The sequence below is a fragment of the Sylvia atricapilla genome, chromosome 1 (assembly GCF_009819655.1).
Source record: "Sylvia atricapilla isolate bSylAtr1 chromosome 1, bSylAtr1.pri, whole genome shotgun sequence".
Classification (NCBI taxonomy): domain Eukaryota; kingdom Metazoa; phylum Chordata; class Aves; order Passeriformes; family Sylviidae; genus Sylvia; species Sylvia atricapilla.
Genome location: NC_089140.1, coordinates 118,377,357 through 118,397,622, shown reverse-complemented (window position 1 = coordinate 118,397,622; position 20,266 = coordinate 118,377,357). Strand labels below are relative to the sequence as shown.

The 20,266-nt window shown below is 41.1% G+C and overlaps 1 protein-coding gene across 1 annotated transcript; it reads left to right on the top strand.

The window, feature by feature from the left end:
* The first annotated feature begins 3,092 nt into the window (after window positions 1-3,092).
* Window positions 3,093-19,203, top strand: VCPIP1 (valosin containing protein interacting protein 1). The gene is made up of 3 exons (XM_066331954.1): window positions 3,093-6,021; window positions 10,996-11,082; window positions 13,992-19,203. The coding sequence occupies exons 1-3, from the start codon at window positions 3,339-3,341 to the stop codon at window positions 14,861-14,863; spliced, it is 3,642 nt and encodes a 1,213-aa protein (XP_066188051.1). The 5' UTR covers window positions 3,093-3,338; the 3' UTR covers window positions 14,864-19,203.
* The last annotated feature ends 1,063 nt before the right edge of the window (window positions 19,204-20,266 follow it).

Sequence of the window (20,266 nt, the reverse complement as noted above, 5' to 3'; positions counted from 1 at the left end):
ACATCTTCCATTCTGGGCCTGAAATGAATGCCTGGTATTTTGACTGTCAGTGCTTGGTTCTCATCAACGAAGTGGCACGAGTTCAGGTATGTCCTGTTGCTGACAATTAATCACTCTTCTGACCCATTACAAATAGATTTAACTTTGTAATCAGTGTGATCTTCAATCCTACTTTCTTGACTGTGATGTTGTTGTTTGCCTGTGAAAATAGCACGACGCTTGCTGTGATCTCTGGTGGGACTGATTGCTACATGCTGCAGGGTACTTACTAACAAGGCAGACACTGTATTTCCTGATTTTTCCTTCAAGACTGCTTAAAGATTTAGCTACTTGTGTAATCTGTATTCAGTGATACAACACAAAACTTCCTTATCCTGTTTGCCAGATACAGTGTATAAAGCTTGTAAATAAAGATGCATTTAATTTGCATAAATTATTAGTTTGCCAGAGAATTGTGATTTTTATCAAAGATTCTGTAATGAAAGCTTATTGTTGCAGAAACTATTTGGGCAATCAATCATGATCATAAGTCTGCATATAGCTGGAAAACTTATAAATGTAATTCATCAAAAACATCCATGTTAATTAGGGTCAAGCCACCATAAAATATAGATTCCTCTACTGAATATAATTTATCAGTGAAATTAATGTAAGGAATAGAAAGGAGGAATGTTTTTGACTTTACAGTCAGAGTGCTTTCACAAAAACATCTGGTTGAAGAAGTAAACAAAACATCCTAAATCCCATTGGCTTTGACAGTACAAGTGGATTATTTCACCAGGGCGCTTCCTGTTATTGACTGCAAAGTATTATTAAATAGTAACAGAAGTGTTTCTTTCCCATACGTGAAAAATTGGATTGCTCCAGAGGCCAGTTATATTACAGGAAAAAATTCTTTGACATTTCTTCAAAATGCAGGCCGGGTTAGCACAGGATTGTCACCGGCCGATGCCCTGAATGGTGCCCATTCTCAGTAGCTGCCACACAGTTTCACAGAGGACAGAGGCTTTCCTATTTGCATTTTTACTGCGTTCCCACTACTTATGAAGGGGAGACTAAGGAATGAATGGGCACAGACTGCTGATTTATCCCCAAGTACAAAGCACATTGGCAGGATTGTGGAGCTGGTGATGCTGCTACCTTACTGTCATACACATTAAAAAGTATTAGTAGCAGGCAAGAATGAAAATCTGTCTCATAATTTTCATCTTTTCTTCTTCAACCCTGCCACATATTTTAAAAGATCAGATAAAAAATTACACTGTGGAATGCATACATTTACACACACACACACATTTTCTGTGCTTGACAAATTACTGAAACTGAAAGGGAATGAGCATGCACAGCTCAGCTGCTGTCACTGGAAGGTGGCAGTGCTCAGTCTGTCACAGGGCCAGGCCCGGAGCCATTTTTTCCCTTAAGCCTGTGATAAAGCACAGAAACAGATTTTTTTTCTGTATGTATTAATCATCTGAATCTTTATAATTTAAATGTCAGATGCATAAATTACTTGTCATGGATTAATGAAAATGAAACATGCCCTTTGTATTGGAAAGTACAATCACAATACTATCTCTCTGACACAATCTCTATGATTTTTATTCAAATTTTAGATCATTTGAATGACTATGGAATAGGTGAGGCCCTGGGAAATAAATTCCAGGTGTTCGTTTGGTAGAACGAGGGTGAAGGAGGAGGGGGGAAGTGGTCTTTTTTTTTTTTTTTTTTTTTTTTTTTTTTTTTTTTTTTCCTTGCGTTCATAGAGGTAGGTCGCTGGCACTTGGAAATACCCTGTGAGGTTGCACCTTGTCCTCCCACATTCAGCTTTTGTTTTCCTTAATTTAAGGATAAATCTATCTGGAATAGCTTTCAGAGAACTTAACTCCTCCGTTTGCTGCCAGTATCCCTCCTTGAGTTCTCCACACGAATCCGCTGCCAACCCACTGTAATTAGCTTGGAAGTTGTGAGCATTATTCCGTTTCATTTCGGCGAAAGTATCATTTCAGAGGGCCACTGGAGATAACGTAAGCGCCAGCTCCTTTTCCTCATTATCTCCTTCCGTAGCACCAGCTGGAGGGATCACTCGTCTTAACAGCTTGCCGTCGCGTCTCCTCTGGAGCCTTGTTTTGTCGCTATCAGCAGCCGGCAGCCGGGGAACACCTCCGCTCCGATAGCTCACCCCCCCGGGCGGGCAGCCCGGCGCGGCTCCCGGGGAATGGAAAGCGCGGCGGGGCCGTGCGGGGCTCCAGACAGCCCCAGGAGCTCCGAGGGCAGGCACAGCTCGCCCGCCGCCGGGCCTGGCTGTGCGGGCTCCGGGGCACAGGCTGGGGCCAGAGGGTGCCTGCAGGCAGCCTTGCCTGGCAGGGGACTCTGCCTGGCAAGATACAGCTGTTTGCTGTGCCTTTGGAAACCTCCATGCCCAAGGAGCCCTCAGATCCCCCTTCAGCGGCGCCGCTGAGGGCAAGGCGGGGGCCGGCCCTGTCCCTTGCTGTCAGCCCCTTGCCGTCAGCCCCTTGCCGGCAGCCGCCTGTTGGAGCTGAGCAGCCTCCCGCCCCCGGAGCGGGGACAGGGGACAGGGGACACGGGAGGGAGTGTCGCCCCGGTGCTCCTGCGGGCCGTGAGCGGGCGGCGGGCAAGGGGCACAGAGATCCATGTACACGCGGGGTGGTCACTTCGGACCCGCCCCCGAGGGGGGCAGAGGAGGGATACACATAGAGCGTCGTCTCAAACCAGCACCCGAGGGGCAGAGAAAAGGATTTTACACGTGGGGTGCCACTTCAGACCAAAATCCGAGCGAGACATAGCAGGAACGTACATGCGAGGTGTCACCTCAGACCCTACTCCCACCCACAGCGCTCCCGCAGGAAGCGCAACAAGCGCCGCCGAGTGCCCTGCGCGTCCGTCCCGGCCCACCCGCCCGTGGACTACGCTTCCCAGCAACCCCGCGGGTGCTAGCTCCACCCCCGCCCGCCCTTTCTCCGCCGCATGGCATCATGGTCTCTGTAGTCTCCCCTCGGCACGTAGATCCCTTCCCTGCACCGAGGCTTGGCGGCGAACGAAACTATCGCTCCCGTCCGCCCCTGCGGCGCCGCGCGTGCGCCGCCGGCGTGGAAGTGCGCGAGGCCGCGGCGCTGCGGGCACTGAGGCGGCCGAGGGGCGGTGAGAGCGGCGGCGGCTTCCGCGTCGGGCGGGGGGTGGCGGGCGGCGCTCGGTACCGCACGGGCGGCACCGGCACCGGCGGCGTCTGAGAGGCGGCGGTCGTTGTCCGGCGCTCAGGTAATGCGCCTGTGAGGGCGGCCGAGGAGCGGGTGCGGGTGAAGCCCGGGCGGAGCGGAGCGATGTCCCAGCCCCAGCAGCCGCCGCCGCCGTCCCCTCAGCAGCAGCCGCCGCCTCCGTCCGTCTCCAAGAAGCGAGACCGGCGCATCTTCTCGGGCACCTGCCCCGATCCCAAATGCCAGGCGCGGCTGTTCTTCCCGGCGCACGGGCCGCAGGGCAGCGGCAGCATCGAGTGCACGGACTGCGGGCGGCGCCACGAGCAGCGGCAGCTGCTGGCCGTGGAGGAGGTGACGGACCCCGACCTGGTGCTACACAACCTGCTGCGGAATGCGCTGCTGGGCGTCAGCGGCGCCGGCCCGCCCCGCAGGAACACTGAGCTCGTCAAAGTCAATGGCCTTTCCAACTACCACTGCAAGCTCCTGGCCCCTATCCTGGCCCGCTATGGGATGGACAAACAGACTGGCAAAGCCAAACTTCTCACGGAGATGAACCAGGGAGACATCTTTGACTGCTCCCTGCTGGGCGACCGCGCCTTCCTCATCGAGCCAGAGCACGTCGAAACCATGGGTTATGGGAAGGACCGCTCTGGCAGCCTCATCTACCTTCACGACACCCTGGAGGACATCAAGAAGGCCAACAACAGTCAAGAGTGCCTCATTCCTGTCCACGTAGATGGAGATGGCCACTGCCTTGTCCACGCAGTCTCACGAGCGCTTGTTGGCAGGGAACTGTTCTGGCATGCTCTCCGAGAGAACCTAAAGAAGCATTTTGAGGAGAATCTAAGCCACTACAAGGCGCTTTTCCATGACTTTATTGATGCTGCAGAGTGGGAGGATATTATCAATGAATGTGACCCTTTGTTTGTTCCTCCAGAAGGTGTGCCAATGGGCCTTAGGAATATTCACATCTTTGGCCTGGCCAACGTGCTCCACCGGCCTATCATCCTGTTAGACTCCTTGAGTGGAATGCGAAGCTCTGGAGATTATTCAGCAACATTCCTCCCTGGCCTGATACCTCTGGAAAAATGCATGGGGAAAGATGGCATGTTGAACAAGCCAATCTGTATTGCGTGGAGTAGCTCAGGACGTAACCATTATATTCCTCTGGTTGGAATAAAAGGTGCTGCTTTACCTAAGCTGCCTAGGAAGCTGCTTCCTAAAGCCTGGGGAGTTCCTCAAGACCTCATCAAAAAGTACATCATGTTAGAGGAGGATGGTGGTTGTATTATTGGAGGAGACAGAAGTTTGCAGGATAAGTACTTGATGAGGCTTGTTGCTGCAATGGAGGAGGTTTTCATGAGTAAACACGGTATCCACCCCAGTCTGGTAGCCGATGTGCATCAATATTTCTACAGAAGGACTGGTGTAATAGGGGTCCAGCCCGAAGAGGTCACTGCAGCTGCCAAAAAAGCAGTGATGGACAACCGCCTTCACAGGTGCCTCATCTGTGGGGCTCTTTCAGAGCATCACGTTCCCCCAGAGTGGCTGGCTCCTGGGGGGAAGCTGTATAACCTGGCAAAAACTACTCATGGGCAGCTAAGGCCTGACAAAAATTACAGTTTTCCCCTGAACAGTTTGGTGTGCTCTTACAACCCCGTGAAGGATGTGCTGGTGCCAGACTATGGCCTGAGCAATTTGACTGTTTGTAACTGGTGCCACGGTAACTTAATGCGTCGTGTCAGAGAAGATGGGTCTGTTTTGTATATTGATGGAGACAGAACTAATACTAGGTCTTCAGGTGGCAAATGTGGCTGTGGATTCAAGCATTACTGGGAAGGTAAAGAATATGACAATCTGCCTGAGGCTTTTCCTATAACTCTAGAGTGGGGTGGAAGAGTGGTGAGAGAGACTGTCTACTGGTTCCAGTACGAAAGTGACACCTCTTTGAACAGCAACGTGTATGATGTCGCCATGAAACTTGTTACCAAGCACTTCCCCGGTGAATTTGGTAGCGAGATCCTTGTGCAAAAAGTGGTCAACACAATACTGCACCAAACTGCCAAAAAGAACCCTGATGATTATACCCCTGTAAATATCGATGGTGCTCACGCCCAAAGAGCTGATGATGTACAGCAAGGACAAGAGTTAGAGTCACAACTTCCAACCAAAATCATTTTGACTGGACAGAAGACTAAAACTTTGCACAAGGAGGAGTTGAATATGAGCAAAGCTGAAAGAACTATTCAGCAGAACATTACGGACCAGGCTTCCGTCATGCAGAAACGGAAAAGTGAAAAATTGAAACAAGAGCATAAAGGGCAACCCAGGACTGCTTCTCCTGGGGCTGTTCGTGAGGGGCCCTCGTCTGCACCTGCTACACCAACCAAAACCCCCTATTCTCCAACGTCTGCAAAAGAAAAGAAAATTCGAATAACCACCAATGACGGGAGGCAGTCAATGCTTACCTTGAAGTGCACTACCACCTTCTTGGAGCTCCAGGAAGGCATAGCAAGAGAATTTAATATTCCTCCGTATTTGCAATGTATTCGCTACGGCTTTCCTCCAAAAGAGCTTCTGCCTCCCAAAGAAGGCATGGAAAACGAGCCTGTTCCTTTGCAGCACGGTGACAGGATTGCCATAGAAATCCTGAAGGGCAAGGAGGAGAGCAGGCAGGCTGCCTCAGCACACTCAGCCCATGCTGTGAAGCACGAAGATGTTGCCGTGACCAGTAAGATCTCGTCAAAGGATCTGCAGGAGCAAGTCGACAAGGAGATGTATTCGCTCTGTCTTCTGGCAACGCTCATGGGTAAGGCTGACTTGGTGTTATTCTTCAAAATTGTGTTCATAAGTAGAAAATAGCATGTTGCAAACTGTAGTTACATGTACATTTCTCTTTTTCTTAAACCGTGGTTAATCAGGAAAATCCCTTATTCTTTTATTAGAAGAAGATTTAATATGTTGTCAGTGACTTTTAGAAATGTTTTTCTTTCGTATGACATATATAAGATAGTTGTTCTTCCTTTGCTGTAAAGTCCTCTTTTAAAAATTGCTGTCTAGCAATTTTTTTGTTAGAGGTGATTGCATTACTGTCCTTTCTCTCTTTTTTTCCTCTTTTTTTCCTGCCTCTCATTAGGCACACATTTGAAGTCTACGTGTGAAAGCTACAGACTTTTTTTTTCTACATCTCCTTCAGGTTTCAGGAAATAAATTCAGAGCAGGGGTGAGAATGGGATGCTGAGTGTCTGCTCACTGGAAGTCTGAGGAACAAATCTTTACCTTTGTAGCAGGAGGAAATCCTGACATTTGGCCCCACAGGGAGTTGTCTTGGTTTAAGAAAAAGAAAAATGCCTAAATCTGTTAGTTTTAAATGAAGATCTGATCTTTTTAAAGAGCTGAGAAAAGTGTTATTTCAGAATATAAACAGAGGAGAAATAGAAAGAATCGAAACATGGATCTGAATTCCAAAGGTTGGACATGAGGTTGCAAAGCTATATTTATTAATTATCAGTCATGTAAATCTGACTGAATAATTCAAGACAAAAGGACTTTTCTCAGGTGCCTGTGTTTTTTATTTTCCTTTTTGAACTCAGGACCTCCATTTGTGTATTTTGTTCATCAGGTTTCACATTTCTTGCTGCTTTCTGGCAGGAACGAGAACTGTAATTATCATACATTCAGCTCTGCGAACCAGTTGAATAGTCATGTTTACAGGGTTTTTTTTGTGGGAGCCTTCTCTTTTGCTGGAGGGATTTGGTGTGGCTAAAGCATGTGATGTTTCAGAAACGAAACAATTACGTAATCACAGAGTGGTATGTCAGAAGTTCAGCAAGCAGAACTTTGATTCTTTTCCAAGTGTGATTGTTTACTCCTGTGTCTTTTACAAGTTAGTGTGCTGAATCACTACTCACCTCGTCACTCTGACATTTACACCCCAGTTCCAAAGTGCAGGAAAAAGTTAGGTTTAAAAGTTGTCTTAATTTTGAGATGAAGCTTAAAATAATCCTTTCCTGTCTGCAGGAAATACTGCTGAAAGTATAATTACTGACTTCAAAAAACTTTGTCATGCTTTAAAAATACCATGGTTACTTCAGCATTAAGGTGTGTCATTATTTTACAGGTGCTTATCCATAAACTGTGAGCTGATCTCGCAAGAATGCAAGAATGACTTTTTATCTTTGCTGTCACTGCTGTTAGATTCTGCTTTAAGAGCACTGGTTAGAATAGAATTTGTCTCACCCTTCTCTGGCTGCATCCATTGTGCATTACTTGGTTCAGCAAGTGCTAAACCAAGCAGTTATAAAACCTTATGTGACTACTGAATAAGATGCTATTATTGTATCATCACCTTTCTCATTGGGTCTTCATTTTCCTTTAAAAATACTTGTGGGAGAAATCTAATTACTAGACTGTTCACAATTGTGATTTTTCAACAGATTAACAAACTTCTTAAGTCCTTGCACTTTCTTAAGGGTGGCAATTCCTCAAGGTGGCATATTCAGCCTTTTTGGGACAAAAAGCCTTAGTTCTTCTCAACAGCATTTCTGTAGTGCTAAAAACTGCTGCAAAGGTCTGACAGCCGGTTTTGTAACTTTGCCCTCCTGAAAACATTCCTGTAATGCAGTGAGATTAGAATGTATGGAGGGGAGATGCTGTTGAGATAGGTCATTGGACCAGACACACTTTTCCCCAGTGCCTCTAAGTGGAAGTGTGTCTTAAACATCCATAATTATTCATTCTGTGTGCTTAAAACATTTTCTTTCATACAGAGTCTCCTGTAGGCTGAAATATTTTCTTATTTCAGCTACTAGAATTTTTCTTTTCTGGTCTCAGCTACGTATTAGAATTTTCGATCATGTTCTTTAATGTTCCTGTATATAACTTTTAAAAAAGCCCTGGGAAATTAAATACTATAATTTCTGGACCAATTAACATATTATGCATGATTTTTTGTAAAGCTTTCTCTTTTTGTTTTGTTTTGTTTAGCTCAAAATACAGAATTCTATAGGGAAATTACTAAAGGAATTGAAATTTTGCATTAACATATTTATAACATTATATTTTAAACCAGATTTAATTACATCCATGGAGAGGCACTCTGAATATGTGCAAGCTAGATATAAATTTATTTTGATTGGTTTGTTTTTCATTGATGAATTCATCCATACACAAGGAATGAAAATAGCCAGGTTTCAGTTTAATGTATTATTTGATACCAGGATTTTCTTGAAATTAAACAGCTGGCTTTGAAGCCAGCTGTACTTCCCTATAACGTATGTTTATCAGTTGAGTTTCTTATTTGTGATGCACTTGCTGCGTTCTCTCTGCTGTCTGAAGTGACAGTCCAGGGCTTGCAGCAGCTGCAGGCTAATGTATACCAGTGAACAAGGCCTGTTTGTGGTAGGATAGCCTGGATTTGTTCCCATACCTTAATGTTCTGGGGTTGAGGTCTGGTCTGAGAAAGTGTGTACTGGAGTAGGAGCAGTATAATCTCTTTGATAAATGTAGTGTCTTGAGGGAGTTTTTAATCTAACTAAATGATCATCCAAATTAACTTGTGATCTATAAACGTCTTGCTACCATGGCAAACAAATCCAAAACAGACGGTAAAACTCAACTAACAACAAAACATGTGCAAACCTCAAATGTAGTTTAGTTGAGTCACACACACTACTTCCCCTGATCTGGGAAAGTCCAGTTGTAACTGTGGGCTTTTTTGGTCTTCTAGTGGGAGATGTCTATCAAAACAGTGTCATTAGTTTGTATTTCTTTCAGTGGCTGATGCTTTTGTATTGTGAGCCCTGCTCTCCATGCTTTCCTGCATGTAGTACTTGTTAGCATTGCATAAAAGGCTGTCTAAACAGTGATGCCTCCCTTGTGCAAGGCTTGAAAAATCATGACCACAGCAAATAGGGAATGTTTCCTTGGAAAATGTCAGTAGTTCTAAAACTGGGCTTTTTATTGAAGTCCAGTGTGTGTCTTGTGGAATGAAAGGGAGTCCTTCAAATAGTAATGGATTGCTGGATGCGGCAGTAAAGGAGTCCTTAGTATGGAGTCCTGCTGGCTGTGGCCTCTTCAGGCTTTGGTGGTCTGACAGCTGTATTCTGTTACTTCTCAGTGCAGTGGTCTTTTGGATTCCTGTGGGCAGGGTTTAAACCATCAGGAAGACTTGGAAGAGGCACAGCAGTGATGCTCTGGTCACGCTGTGTATAGGGAAGTGCATTTCAAAGTGTCACTGAGAGTAAGGACACAGGTAGCAGTGACAGAAGACTTCCTTCAGTAGATCATGGAAAATAAGAAAGAAGAGCAGCTGGTTTATTACTTGGCTGTTCATCTTGGAAGTGAAGGTCACATTTGTGAGCTTGATGTGTGAATGAATGCAATGAGCCTGAGCATATATGATTTGAAGGCATGCTTTCAAAATTAATCAGATTATATAGGTCTCCTGTCTTTAAAACATCCAAAGACAGAATGTGATGAATGTGCACTGTACCTTTGTAAAGAGAATCAGGGTTTAAGTAGTGCCTGAGGTGGAGAGGTGAGCGACAGTTGTGGGGGAGCAGATGAGCAGGGGAGCATACAGAGTCCTGTGCCTCCAGTGCTCTTTTATTTTATTTTCCTCATAACAGCAAGCAAAGACATATTGGTGAGTTATACTTTACAGCCTCACACATTGTGGCTGTCTCTATCCATGTAGTACAACCAGGAGTACAACTATAGTTGAAGATCTGCATTTTCCAATTTTAATAGAAATTTGAGAGATGTGGTTGTTGATTATTTCAACCCCTACAGGAGGGGGCAATTTCTGTCTAAAATATCTTGATTTGTTCCCTGAATATTTGATGGAAAGTGGGAAAACCAAATTTTTTCTGAAAATGTGTTTGCACTGTAGCTGTTTCTGCGTCAGGAGAATAGAATTTATCAGAACTTTCCGTTTGTACTGCTTAGACAGCTACAGCACGTGTCACTTCTCTGAAGCAGGTAAGTGGTTAGCAAAATAAGGAAGAGGGTATAGGCAAAATGCAGATCTGAACTGATTGAGCAGGTGCTGTTAGGTCACTTGATATTCCATCACTGTAACCAATTTTTCTGTTCTTTATATTCCTTTCCTTATGTAGTCTAGGTTGGGGTTTTTTTTTCTCTCCATGACGTTTAAAGTTGTCACATTTCAATGCCAGTTTTGGCATTGTTGAGAAACATTGGTTATACAGGGCTGCTAGGGCCTCAGGATTGGTATTTTGTTTCCAGCTCTCAAGAAAAGCAAGGTGCAGACACAGCTTCTATGCAGCTGCCTGGGTGGACATTTGTGTCTCAGCTGCAGTATTAAGTCTGCTGTGTGGCAGCTGTGAAATTGAGTTCTGATTTTTAAAAAGGTGTAGGAATAGAGAATTGAAGTTTTAATGATTAAGGATATGTGCTTGAATTTTGGAAGTGTGTTAGCAATTTCCTAGTTTAATGTTGAAAGCAGAGGTAGGAAGGGAATAGAGACTCATGTTTAGGGCCTGGCAAAGAACCAGGAGCTGCACCTTCAGTCGAATCAAATTTGGGAACCTTTGTACTAGAACATGTAGGATATTTTACTGCAGACAATGGTATATTTTTCTGAAAGTCTTTCAATGTCCTAGGCTCCTGTTCTGTGCATTTGCAATAAAAATTCAAATTCTTAATTGCATAGAAGAGAAGAAGGACTCAGCTTTTGATTTAAGGAGTTACATTTTCAGCCATTATCTATAATATGAAAACCCAGCTGTTTAATTTTAATGTTTGTGTTTGATTTTTACAGGAGAGGATGTTTGGTCTTACGCCAAGGGGCTTCCTCAGTTGTTTCAGCAGGGTGGAGTGTTCTACAGCATAATGAAGAAAACAACAGGTATTTTTTTGGTTTTGGTTTTTATTTCTTCCTTCCTCCATTTCCAAATCCTGAAAATTGTAAACTGATATTAAGTCACTTGTAAGCATAAACATATGTTTTTTTGTTCTATTACTCTGGTAACTTTTCATTCTTACAGTATTTGAGAACTCCTCATGCTCCCTCAGACAGACTAAGACTAGGGAATCTGCCTAAACCTATTTCATGGAACTTAACCTTCTTATTTTCTGAAATTTCCACTTTCTGAATTGTACAAACAACTATTTTTTTTTTTATTCATGACTGTATGACCAAAGAAAGTCAACTGATTTTTTTTTCTGCTGTAAAGATCAAACAACAACAAAATCATAGGGCCTATTCCTGTTACTTTAAGATGCTTACTGAATAAGGACCTTTCTTGTCTGCTTCTTAGTAGATCTTTTGTATGGAGTACTGTATGTTTTACATTTAAATGGTTGGTTAAATTTGTTTTTCATATTCCTAAGATTAGTGTTCAAAAGCAAAATTATCCATCACCTTCTCGAATTGCTGAATGTTGCATCTTGGGCTCTGTGCAGAATAACCAAGTAAATAGAGTATATTTGATTTTTAGGTGGTTTTACAGATACTGCCTACAAAGAATAGCAACTGTTTCTTTAGAGAAGACAGTACTAAGGAGTTATTTTCTCTCAAAGTTTATTTTGTTGATGAAATCTTTACATTCACAGTTTAGCTCTTGTGGTTTCAGCTATTATAATGGTTCCTTTGCTGCTTTCTTGCTGTATGATTTTTTTCTTAGGCAGTTTTATCAACCGTAACTTTATCTTACTTATTTCTGGAAATAAATTAAAATGTGCGATATACTCAATGCCCACTACCTCTCACTGAATTATTAGCCAAGATAATAGAGTTAGCATGCAAGTGTGTTATATCTGATCTGTTTGCTTTTAGTTTTCCTTCTTTTACTATGCCTGTACAGTAATGAGTGGTGTGTTGTTTGTGGAAAGTGAATCAGCTTAAACAGTGTCTGATGGAAAGAGTATTTTTGACCAATTAATGGCTAGCCTGAAATGAATCCAAGGAATTGTAACCCAACTCACCGAAAATGTCTGACTTAAGCCATTTTTCTCAGCTTACTGTGTAAGAAATAAGGCTGCATGAGGTGATAGTGTAAAATGGCTGCATACAAAAAAGTGCAATAATTTCAAATACAGACTGTCTTGGTAGGTACAATTCCTATTTCAGCATTAGCACACTTCTACAATTCCAGTGGGCAACAATCTGACTCACCTTTCCAGTTTAAGAAGCTACTTACCTATTTGTAATCTTCTAGGTAATGTAATAATGCACCTGTCACACTGGACCTTTGGAACAAAGCTGTGAAGTATAGGTACTGAAGTGTCTGTGAAGTGTAGGTACTGTTAATCAATTGAAACTTGATTTAATAGATCTTGTTTAGGATCTTACTTTGAGATTTCAGTATTGCAGTTTCAGAGGAGGTTGTGGTCAATCGTAGGAATTGTTGCAGTTCCCTCCTTTGCAAATGAAAGTTGTGCTGCTAAATTATATATTTTAAATACGTTCTTCAGGCTAAGTTAGACAGGTAGGTGTTTGAGGTTAAATTTTGTTCTTCATTTTGGCTGTTTGGTTGTTGGTTCCCATGGATATGCAAAGAAAGGAGCTACATGTCTGTAGCTCTCAGAATAAAATCTTATTTGTAGGTCCTCTGCAGTTGTGCATATGTGAATCAGAAGCTGTGGGGGATGAGTGAGATTGATCACTAGGTTCATTAGTATCAAAACAGTTTAATAACTTATCAAGTTACTGAGTGACCTTTTCCACTGTTGCCCAAAATACTAATTTTGAAAGCACTGTATTTGGTAACACAGAAATAGAACTTACTTGTTGTGTTTCTTCCCTTCTGAATAATTTTTGGTGGTTTTCTTGAAGAATTTTGAGAATGGGAGGAAAAATCCCGACAATTTACCTGTTCCTGGCACCTTTTAAACTGTGTTGTTTTCATTGTAGCTCTCCATGCATAGTTGATGGAACTAAAGTGAAGAGAATGGTTGCAGCCAAGGTTGCATCTGCAGATAGCTTTTAAGTCACAGAAAGTCACCATCACTGAAGTGATAGCTTACTGCTTTTACCACAGCCTGCATGGGACAGAGTTGAAAGAGTTATTTTGTGTTTTATGATGATAAACTGTAAAAAATGAATGTTGTCCATTTTTGGTGCACAGAAACTTCAGGACTTAAAATTATTTAGTGAACTCTCAGTTTTAACAGATTGGTCAAATTGTAAGCGGGACAATTAAATGAACAGCAGATCAAAAATATGTTTGTTTTGTAGAGGTTAATGGTTATAATCTCCAGGACTACTAAATACAGTAAGCTCGAAACACTTCTGTTAATTTAACAACACTTCCTCTCAGAGGAGAAGACAAAATAGCAAATGTGAAGTTCCTCAGGCTTAGCAGCAGTTCTAACTAGTATGGAAGTAGTCCTAAACAGTATTTCTCCAGATAATGTTTTGAAATGTTCTCCTTGTCAGTTTTCTGATTTTGAGTTTTGATGGTTTGGTTTTTTCTGGTTTTGGGGGTGTGGGGTGGTGGTAGTGATGGGGTTTGGCTTGTTTTACATCACTGCAAGCATAGAACTGCAAGTTGTAGCGGTGTGGTGATTTTATCTTGTAATAGTACAGTATTGTCTCTTCATCAGAGTCATCATAAAAAGCAGCAGCATCTTTGCATCATACTGTGGTTATTGTATGGCATAAAAGCCTAAGTTTTTTCTCCCACTTCTAGTAGTAACTTCTAGTGTTTGATTTTACACACTTGATTCAGTAAATTTAAATACAGTAATTACTGTGTGTTGAGAGTATGCCTTAAAATATGTTAGCACTTTGAATAACTTTTCCTATCTTTATAGGTTTGGCTGATGGCAAGCACTGCACTTTTCCACATCTGCCTGGTAAAAACTTTGTGTACAATGCAGCAGAAGACAGATTGGAGCTGTGTGTGGATGCTGCAGGGCACTTCCCCATCGGTCCTGATGTTGAAGAGCTGGTTAAAGAGGCCTTAAGTCAAGTGCGAGCAGAAGCTACTTCAAGAAGCAGGGAAGCAAGTCCTTCACATGGAATGCTGAAGCTGGGTAGTGGTGGAGTAGTGAAAAAGAAATCTGAGCAACTACATAACATAACTGCATTTCAAGGAAAGGGTCATTCCCTAGGAACTGCGTCTAGTAGTCAACAACATGATCAAAGAGCCAGGGAAACACCACTTTTAAGAAAGCATAGCACAGAAACGGACTTCAGTCCTTCTGCTAAAATTGAGCCTTCTGTATTCACAGCTGCTTCTGGTAACAGTGAGCTTATTCGAATTGCTCCGGGAGTTGTGACAATGAGAGACAGCAGGCAGCTTGACCCCACTTTGATTGAGGCACAGAGAAAAAAGTTGCAGGAAATGGTCTCTTCTATTCAGGCTTCAATGGATAGACATTTGCGGGATCAGAATACAGAGCAGTCAGCATCAGTTGATGTGTCCCAAAGAAAAGTAGAGGCAGTGAGTTCAACTGCTAAAACTGGGAGCTTTCAGGCTGCCTTACCCGAATCATTCTCTGCACCAGGTGGTACTGAACACTTGAATACTGAATCAACTGATGGTAACATGGTGAATTCTGTGGGAGCAACATTCCCTGCAAGGTCTAAAGCACAAAAGGGAAATTCTGTTGAGGAGCTTGAGGAGATGGATAGTCAAGATGCAGGAATCACTAATGCAACTGAGCCAATGGATCACTCTTGATAGGTTAAAATCTAATAAGGGTAGAAGAAATTACTGTTCAAATGTAATGTTTATTGGCTGGGCCACACAAAATGATTAGTTATTAAATCTTGTATGTATGTCAAAGATTATATCATCTTATTCAGTGCATGATAAGCATGTGATTGGCAATAGCTTTCAATATTACCATACTGCTGCCCAGGCTGGCTCTGTTACCTGTAAATTAGTTATTAGGAAATGCACTGAGATGAATATCTGCTGTACATGTGGGTTCTTGAAAATTCTTTGTAATTTTTAATTTCTTAAAAGTCTTAAAATTTAAGCCCATGCAAGGTTCTTACCATGCTAGCTCAAGGCTACCAGAAGGGCTAGAACAGGCAAAACTAGAAACATGGCGAAGTTAATTCTGTCCCAGGTACTTAATTCCAATAAGAAGTACACTATTATCATAAATTAGACATAAATTTCAAAAAGTAACTGAAACTAAACTTCTGCTCAATTAGACAATGCAGCATATACAGTGCTTTTAATTACATTTTGCCGGCACTTATCCAATTTAATAACTTTTTCATTCGTATCCTCCTCTCAGAAATCTTGGAATAAGTGTAACTTTATTAAACTGAAGTCTAAGTTCTCCTATTGTCAGTTAGAAAGCAAGTTAGAAAAAAGGCCACATAGCCTATGGTGAAGATACATGGAGTGTGGTGTGGTTATACATGGCTGTCTGAGCCAACACAACCATTTTGGTGCTCATTGGTAGCATTTCCTCCCAAATACCAAACTTTTGAGACAATTAAGGGAGAGAAGTTGGCAGTTGCAGCTAAGAGCAAATGTTCAGTGGCAAATCCATTTCTTTTAGAAGACTTAGATTGCTAGCATTGGTTAGAAATGGCAAAAATGAAATAACAGCTGTCCTCTTAAGAGCAAATTAACAATTCATTGGAAGGAAATGACTCTCTAACACACATTATCCTAAAGTGTTTGGTGATAATTGAGCTTTTAGAAGCTTGCTGTTTACTCTGTGGGAACAAGGAATACGTGCTGTTTCAGTGTCTATAAAGACTACCCACCTCTCTCAGCCTCACTTCAGTTTGTGATGCAGATTTCCCTGCACCAGTGATAATAGAGCTGGTATCCACTTAAGCAGTGTGTTCATCAGACCTGTAGTGCTAGATTTTAAGAAGCAGCCATTGTGCTTGCTCCCTAAGGATGGAATGTGTTTCTGATATTGCACTTTGCTTCGTATCTTCATAGTCATTTAAATGCACTATTGTTGCTTCTTCTCATGGTAAAATAACATTGAATGGATGAAAAGATGTTAATACAGCTTCAAAGGAATTAAGAGCATTTAAATACTGAAGTCTCTGTTTGTGCACATGTAGGTTTTTACCAGTTCACAAATGTGGTTTGTGTTGTATATGTTTGTATTCAGAAAGTCTCCTCACTTTTTACATTTCTAATCACTTAAACAGTTCTAAGCATTAGTATGATAAAATGTCCCATGAGGAAGGATTTATTTTTGTATGTAGAACTGAAACGAAGCAAGTCACTTAAAGAATATCCCTTCTCTTTTGTCAAAATAAATTAAAATGCCTCTGTTGGTTAACTTTTTATGTAGATGGTACAGATATTTTATGGTTTCATACACTACTTAGAGGTAAAATAAAAATATATCACATTTTCACAAATAAATGAAAAATGTTAAGATCTCAAATTGCTATCTGGTAAGTTAGCAATTTGGAAACTTGGAATGTATGAAGTAATTGGCTTGCCAGAACTGACCTTGCTGATGCACTGATTAACTGGCAGAGCTTATTCAATGAGAAACAGGATGCACATGCAGCACCTGGAAGCCTGCCAGGACTTCTGAAAACATTTAGTCTCCCATGAATCAGTCTAGCTCACTGAAGGCTGCATCTATATAGAATATGTTGAGTAGAGGCTTGTGCTTTGTCACAGTGTTAGAAAAGTATAGCAGTGACTTGTTCCTGGGAAAGAATTTCAATTGGTAGAGGCTGAGGGGGAGGAATCTCCTGGATCTCTTGGATTTTAGACCAGGTAACCAATGTTTTGACAGTTTTAACCTTTTCTTTGGGAAAAAAAATAGTCTTCCTTGGCTGAAAAAATAATGAGCGAGCAGTGTATATGAAAGAATTTCAAGTTTGAAATAAATTGAAATATTTATTGCACATTGTTCTTATTTCAAGGAAAAATGCTTTCTTCTTTCATGCCTTTCTGGTAAGACTGCAGAAGTTAGTGTGCCTTTTACTGTGTAAAGAGGAAGGCTTGGTTTAGTTTTGACACACTTCCCATTTCACAAGTAATTTGACATTTTTCTTCTTATCTAAATAGACATAGAAACAGATAATAGCTCTGTTTGACTCACCATTAGTGTCATCTGAGGCCCACTCAAGTCATGTAGATCAGAACCCTCCAGTTCCTAAAGAAGATGGTCTCACAGGACTGGTAAAATGGTGTCAATCACAAGATCCACTGGTGGGAATTCTGGAAGGCAGGGCTGTGCATATTTCTTTGCCGTGTTCTTACCTCACATAGGTTTTTTCATGCATTTAATATCAGTGGTTTTGAGAAAGATAGATAGCTTTTGATACTCTCAAGTGAAGCTAAACTTCATCTACATGCCAGTGAGATGTGTGACTGTGCAGAAGAAGTGAAATAAAGAACACTGAAGTGTTAAGTTGGAACAGATGTTTCATTTGGTTGCTGGCAGTGGGTGCAAATGTAAGTTCAGACAAATCTGTGTGCCTGTCTAAGGAGTACCAGTGTGTTTCTTAGAATTCCCTCTTAGAATCAGGAAAATGCTGGTGGGGTACAAGGGCAGGGAAGACTTTGGCTCATTGTAAATGAGAAGATGTGTCAGTAGGACTTCTCAAATGTCAAGAATGGTGCCCTTTTCTTGAAAAGTAAAGGCAAACAACCCACATTCTTGCTACCAGATTGCCTGTGGAAACAGGTTGCAGTTTTGAGTACCCACCTTGATTACTTTCTTGTCTGAAGGCCAACGATCTTCTACACTGCATCTCATGGCAAAGAAGACACATTAGAAAATCCTAAATGTTACTATGGCTTAGTATGTATAAGCCAAAGAAAAGATGATTACTAAAAATACAGGCCAAAAATAAAAAGGGGAAGGAACTAGATTGCTGATGAGCATATGGGAAACCTTGGGAGAACAGATCAGTTTTCCTGGGAAATGCAAGACTTTCACTACTTCATATGGCTGGCTGCTTGCTAAAGTTGACTTCTTGATCGGGCTGTTTCTCTCTAAATTGTTTGCATTTCAGTGAGGGAAAATAAATAGCAGATTTTCAAATGAAATCAAAGAAATGTATTTGGGACGTCTTCCCTGTTGTAGTCACAAAACAGCTGCGTGCGTTGTTGGCTTTGTGAATCCCATATAGTTTACTAGTCTTGTGCTGGCTGCAAAATACAGGCTAGACATTGCTTCTGACAGAGTGCTCTAGCAGTGTCACAGAGGCACAGTGCCACAGGGCTGTGTGCTAACAACCCTGCCAGGCCAAAATACTTGATTCATAATCTTTCATAAGGTAGGATCTGTTGTCACTGTCACAGGGTTAGTGGAGTTGCTTGCTACCTTTTCAATGTGCTGAAAATGCCAGGTAACAGAATTCTTGGTATGTTTACAGTTGGGAGAGTGATGCTCAACCTGAGTTGTTTGGAAAATGAATGATTTAAGAAAATGCCACTGTTATCTCTACATTTGTTTGGCTCCTATTTTTAAATATCAGAATCTACATGCTTTTGTAAAATAATATGAATATGAATATGAAGTTAATCCTTTTGTTTAAAAAAGCCACAATGGAGAGTGGTTTCTTTGTTTTGCTTGTGGATATCAGTTTAGCTTCATGAAGAAGTTGCTTAAGATCTTCAGAATGCAGGATTCCCTCTGAGCCCTTATGCCTGTGGTTGAGCAATAAAAGGTTGAAACGAGTGGTATTTTCAGAGTTATTTTACGTTTGATGAGGATTATTGCCAAGAAATGAAAGAGTGCACTTTTAGGAGGGAATGCTATTTAAAATGTATAAATAGGGATTAAAATAGTGTATATATTTAGAAAAAAACTTTTTAAAAAGTAAGTGCTTTACATGTTGAATTAAAAATAAATTAGCATAGAAACTATACCATCTTCACAGTACTGGCTGTTATCCAGCAAGGTTTGGTTTGTTTTATTTGTGATTGCTGTACTAATTATATTTGATTTTTTTATCTGTACTGTAACAATAGTGTATTATAACAGTATATAGTGTACTATACTACACTTCACTGTACAGTATTTGGAATTTTCTTTGATTGCTATATTAAAACTATAAGTTAAAACATCTGCTGTGGTTTTATAAGGTGTAATTTTTATCTAGCCTTTCACACTTGTTGTTCATCAGCTTGTTTAATTAATGCTGATTTGCCTACAAAATGAGTCAGTTGATTAATTTCTGCATTTTGAATATAAATTGCATTATACTTGCATACATGAATACTAGTACAGAAGTTGAAAAACTGATACAATTCCTAGAAAACTAAAATCTGATGTTACCCATTTTCCTTTAGTAATGGTTCTTTTAAAAAAGAATTTGAGATAAAAGCTCTTTAAGGAAAAAGCTGCGGTTTTTGATTTCGTGCCTATCTAAATATTTCATTGAACACATAGGACCTTTGAATTTGAGAGATTTCTAAACCATATATGTTTCCTGTATTTGAGACCAAAATTCAAGACCTGAATCTTCTTTTCAAAGTTGTCACAAAGAAGATGTAGAAAAATGCTGACCAAGTTAGCATTTAAGATACCTTGCAATCTGTGATTTGAAACGTTGGTCAAAATGTATTTCAAAGCAAAATTTTAATGCATGCATGTAATATTCAAGTATGAATAGTACAATTTGGAAGAACTAGGCTTTTGAAAATTTGGCAATACTCAAAGATGAACATATTGACAACTGTTTAAATTATCTCTGTGCTTTTCCCACCAGCTACATGTGGTACTTTGTTTCACAAATTGGCTTTAATCAAAACTTCTGAGCTTAGAAACAAGCCATAAGACCCATCTGCAAAACTCTTGTGTTACTTCTTCCGGTATTTACTGAAAGGCTTTAATTCCAAGTGTGCTAGCATTAAAGCATTCTTTAAAATGATGGGTGTAAATACACAGAGTTAATTTTGCTTTTATGTCATATCATGAAGAATTGAAAATTATCCTTCAGAAGATTTATATTTCAAAGGTTTAAATGCTTAATGCTAAGCTAGAAATTTGCTCATCTTTATTAATACAGTGCTTATAATCTGAACCAAAACTAGTACTGAAATATATGAAGCAACAAAGGTAAGTCTGCTTTGGAAGTGTTTTCATTTTACTTCTGCAATTAATTGTACAGTCTTAATATTTATCTA

Excerpts from the sequence above, each read along its gene's own strand:
- VCPIP1 (XM_066331954.1), top strand. The coding sequence starts at position 3,339 with ATGTCCCAGCCCCAGCAGCCGCCGCCGCCGTCCCCTCAGCAGCAGCCG. Across the intron at positions 6,022-10,995 it reads TCTTCTGGCAACGCTCATGG|GAGAGGATGTTTGGTCTTAC; the intron begins GTAAGGCTGACT and ends TGATTTTTACAG. Across the intron at positions 11,083-13,991 it reads CATAATGAAGAAAACAACAG|GTTTGGCTGATGGCAAGCAC; the intron begins GTATTTTTTTGG and ends CTATCTTTATAG.